The 4,621-nt window shown below is 39.9% G+C and overlaps 1 protein-coding gene across 1 annotated transcript in view; it reads right to left on the minus strand.

The window, feature by feature from the left end:
- GUCY2C (guanylate cyclase 2C (heat stable enterotoxin receptor)) overlaps positions 1–4,621 on the minus strand; it is a 45,180-nt gene that overhangs the window by 13,197 nt on the left and 27,362 nt on the right. The window contains 1 exon segment of the mRNA XM_010190264.1: positions 1,679–1,811. Coding sequence (XP_010188566.1) covers positions 1,679–1,811 — 133 coding nt within the window.

Consider the following 4,621-nt stretch of genomic DNA (forward strand, 5'->3'; position numbering starts at 1 on the left):
TATCAAATCCAGAGCTCACTGGTACTGTTTATTTCCTACTTAAGCATTTTTCTTGAGAAGCTTACATCAACACAGGTTAGATAAACCTCTGATGTGGTAGTTTTCAATTGTCTGAGATTTGCTGACCCTACTATTTTCCACTGTAGATGCAGACCTTCACACCTCCAGAAAAGTTATGGTTATTGGCAATGAACTTGCTTTTCTTAGCTACCTTTCATGGGCTTCTTAGTAATAGCCTGTGCATCTGTATAAGACCGAGGAATGCCAGAGCTATAAAAAAAAAAGCTGAGCCATAAATTATTGAGCTGGATGTATGGAGTATGTTATACAATATGTCAGATGAGAAGACCGCAGTATTTCCCAGCAGCCTTGGTGTCATGAATCTGTTGAAATAATTCCCAAGTGCTTTTGAGCCTGACATAATATTACCTGTTCATGACCACTTTCTTTCTACAGAAACTATTGAACTGTATTACTAATGCAACAAGCACCACTGCATCTCAGAACCAGAATGCCGCTATGGTATGACAATTTGTTATGACTTGTTGGTGATATATCACAACAATGACCTGAAGACAGTGACCTTGAAGACAGTGTTATGATACCAGGCTGCAACATCCAGCCACAATAAATCTGTAGGTCCCTTGTGAAACAGTAAGTTTTCTTCAGGGAAGGACTTCTAGTAGCCAGAAATGTTGAGGCTGCTTGTCAAAGCATTTATCTTATGAGCAGTGAAAGAAGTTAAATGCATTACAATGTGATAATAATATAAATTTAAATATGAAATTTGTAAAATGGAGAATGAATAGAGCACTTACATTCTGTGCACTTACTCTTCTCATTACTACTCTTGAGCATGTTTGTGTCTGAATATAAACATTTTCTCTCAACCCAGTTGCAAACACAGCTTCTTCTCAGATCATGTACTACAGTTATGGCACAGTGCTGTGCTTTTATACCTCTGCTGTACGGATTCAGATGACATAATTTCAGATGGGCTTGTCTTTTCACTCAAAATCAAGTAAGAAGGAAAAGAAGAGTATAAAGGAGTGCTTTGTTTCACAGAAATGTCCTATGAGTATGAGATTAATATAAATTGTAAAGAAAAGCTGTTAAAACTATTCCAATCTGATTGAACATATATTGCTAGTTTCCTACCTAAAGAATGAAGAACATTAATGTTATCATTGCATATCCTTACAGATTTTTTTTTAAGATTATCAGAATCACAAGTGTTAATGTTTAAATTAAAACACAGAGCACTGTGGTAACATGTGCATCTGATCAATGACAACGTAACGTGGCACGTAACTGCTTTTTTTCTTCACATAAGTTCAGCATTACTGCTGAAGAGAGCTGTCTGCATGAAGGCCTTAGATGCTGAAAATGTCTCCTGTATTTCTGCCACATGTGAAATCTCCATTTTCTAAACTATAAAAAATAATCTTTCCTTTCCTTCTCACACTGCATAATTTCTTTCTCTACCTGCTAGTAATTCTTTCATTGTGTTATTTAAGACAGTGTTTTCAGATATAATTTGTATGATACATGAATCAAATTCATATTGTATGTTTTGTACTGTGTACAAGATGTAACTAGGCCCTACTGGACTATGAATATGACAAAATTGCATTGGGTTGGAAACCATGAAGACAGTCCAATTCGGGACTGTTTTTACCTTTCCTTGGAGGCAGGATTGAATTACAGCCAAAATCAGTGATCTTCACTACCATACGATTGTCTACTACACAGTTTGTGGATTTGAGTCGTCCATGGACTTCAGTCTTGCTTGAGTGCAGGTAAGACATCCCCTGTGGTTGATAAAAAAAAAGAGGAAGAAAGGAAGACTATGTGTGAGATACTCAGCTGTTACCAGACTCAACAAGAGTGTGAAGCATTAGTGTAATATCTGTCCAAGTAATTAAATGTCCTTCATCAGCAATGGATACGCAGTTTCATGTGGCTGATGCAGTTTCAGTTCTATTTCCTGAGATTCAGACTCTTGGCTCACAACACACATAGACATACAAAAGTGCATAGTTTGTCCTTGTTTACTCATCACCTCTGAATTTACCTCGTTTAGCCTAAGACATCTGAACACCATGCCATACATGAGAAGGGGCCAGCACTGAGGCACGGCAGGAAAAGAACATTAGTAAGTGGGCGTAAACTGAAGAAGGGAGTAGGTATGCTAATTTGCACCCTCTTGCTATTATTTATTCTGTTTCATCTCTCTCTTCTGAACTACTTAAGTTCACACGTACTTAGAGTCTTCTGCTGGTTGTTTTTCTCCTTTCTGTAGCTCAGTATATGAAGTACAGTCTATATTCTGATATACCAAAACAGGTATATCACATCTGTTTAGTTTCTTCTCTGAATGGTCTTTCACTTAGATTCTGACATGTATAGCACATCCTCTTGTATGAAAACTGGTAGAGAGACTTTAATCAGGGTTTTGTAGCTCATGGTCTTGAATATACTGTATGCCATGCTAGGTTTGCTCTCTTTTGGTGCCTGTATTTGGGAACAGACCAGCAAATGCTACAAGAGATCACTAAGATATAAGCTGAGTTTTGGGCACAGTAGATGTATGTCTGAGACACAAGCAGCCTGCAAGAGATGCAATCCCTGGAGAATGTTGTTGGACTGGTTATCCTGGACCTATCCAGACCATGCCAAAATTCACAGAGACTGTGTGCTCGTTATATCCAAGGAACACATTTCTTGATTAAGCAGCTTTTATCATGCAGCCCTGATGACACTATCCAGGATGTTTTGCATGCTTTTGGTCCTATTTCCTCCAGCTGTGCCTTCTTCCAGCACCTGCTTTCATCAGCCGGGAAATATACCCATTGCTACAGCAGAATTCCTAATCAGTTTCAATATCAAATGGCAGGCAAGGGTAATTTTTATTTCCTTATACCAGGGCTTCCTTGTTAACAGTTGCTGGAGGGAGAAGTCTTCTAGATGTACCTGATAAAATTTTCCTCTTTCCTTCCAGCTATCCTATGTACCTACCTGAAAACACAGAACCTGTTAAGAACCCACGATGTGATTTGCAAAATTTATAACGACTTTCCATGCAGTACTCCTAAATTCTTAAGGCATTCTTGTAATCTCTGCTCTGAAGCTTTAGTTCTGACTGAGAACCCTTTCTCTGACACAGTGCAAGAACAGTACAATCCCTTGCACAATATCCTGCAGCAGCCCATTATTTAATAAATAGTGTTGCAAAGACAGTGTATGCACTAGTAACTGCAAGGCTTGATGACTGCAATTCCTTCTTAGCAGACCTTTCAACAGAGCTCTCTGGTCACATGTAACCAAACCCATGTAGCTACAGGTGATGCCATCAGACCTAGAGACAATATAGATGGAAAAGAAAAAGGAAGAAAGGGACTAGTGAACATGGGGATTCTCTAGGAATAGTTGCTGCTTGGCTAGCTGTACCAGGGAGTAGAAATGATACAACCTCTCCTGTTCAGAAACACTGATGCAGCAGTTTCTCTGCCAGATGAAGAGCAGGCCAAGTACAAGGACTCTTTGGGCAACAGTAAAAGCAGGGTGTAGGAAAGTGGTGGTGTGGAGAGGGAGGAGCATGTCAAAAGGAAGGCAAAGGAGCTGAGGAGCTGGTCATAGGGATTTTAATAGCCTGGATAGTTGAGGCTGGGCTTGAAAAGGGCAGATGCTGGGATGAGAGTTGAAGGGCTATGAAGTGACTTAGGTAAAGCAAGAAGCCATTCAGGTAAAAATAGATGGGGTGCCTGGAGGTTGGGAATCTGTGGTTTGGGAAAAGCCATGCAAGAAGTTCATGGAAATGTCTAGGTCCCAGAGGCTTCACCACAGCATCAGGTCAAGAAATAGGAGAGGCTGGCAAATCAGAGCACTGGAACAGACTGCCCAGAGAGGTTATGGAGTCTTCTTCTTTGGAGACATTCAAAACCCACCTGAATGCGTTCCTGTGTGACCTAGTTGAGGTGATTCTGCTCTGGTAGGGGGTTGTACTAGATGATCTTTCAAGGTCCCTTCCAACTCCTAACATTCTGTGATTCTGTGATCATCTAAATGACAGCAATTTTCCTGATATTCCTAGGTGTATACAAGTTTTCAGGAAGATTTTGTGAACTGTCTCTACTAACAATGGCTAATAATGCTCAGGAATCATTCCACAGAACAGATGTGGAGCATCACCCATCCTCAGACTCCATGTCCCATCCCGATTACCAATGGTACAGGGAATGACTGGTTGTGAAGTCTCATACTCAGTGCAGTCACTGGGTACTTGGGTGCTCCCTTCAAACGCACTGGGATTTCTCTCTCCTTCTCGTAAACACAGCCAGGACTAATCCCTATTTTCTTAGGAAATAACTGAAGGCGAACTGCAAAGGGTTAAAAAAAATAATGGTTTTTGATATGTTATAAGGGAAACTCCACTTATTTTTAAAATGGAACCTAATACTGAATGTTAACTGAACTTGAAAGTCATTAACAAGGCCAACAAACTGTGACAATTTGGATTAAGGGGCTTTAATAAAGAGCAAGATTTTCAATATCTCTTTAGGACAGACACAGTGGAGTCATTCATTGTGGAGACCAAATCTGAACTGATGAATGTAGGGAA

Source organism: Mesitornis unicolor, unplaced genomic scaffold, assembly GCF_000695765.1.
Source record: "Mesitornis unicolor isolate BGI_N332 unplaced genomic scaffold, ASM69576v1 scaffold15380, whole genome shotgun sequence".
In the NCBI taxonomy this organism is placed as follows: Eukaryota; Metazoa; Chordata; class Aves; order Mesitornithiformes; family Mesitornithidae; genus Mesitornis; species Mesitornis unicolor.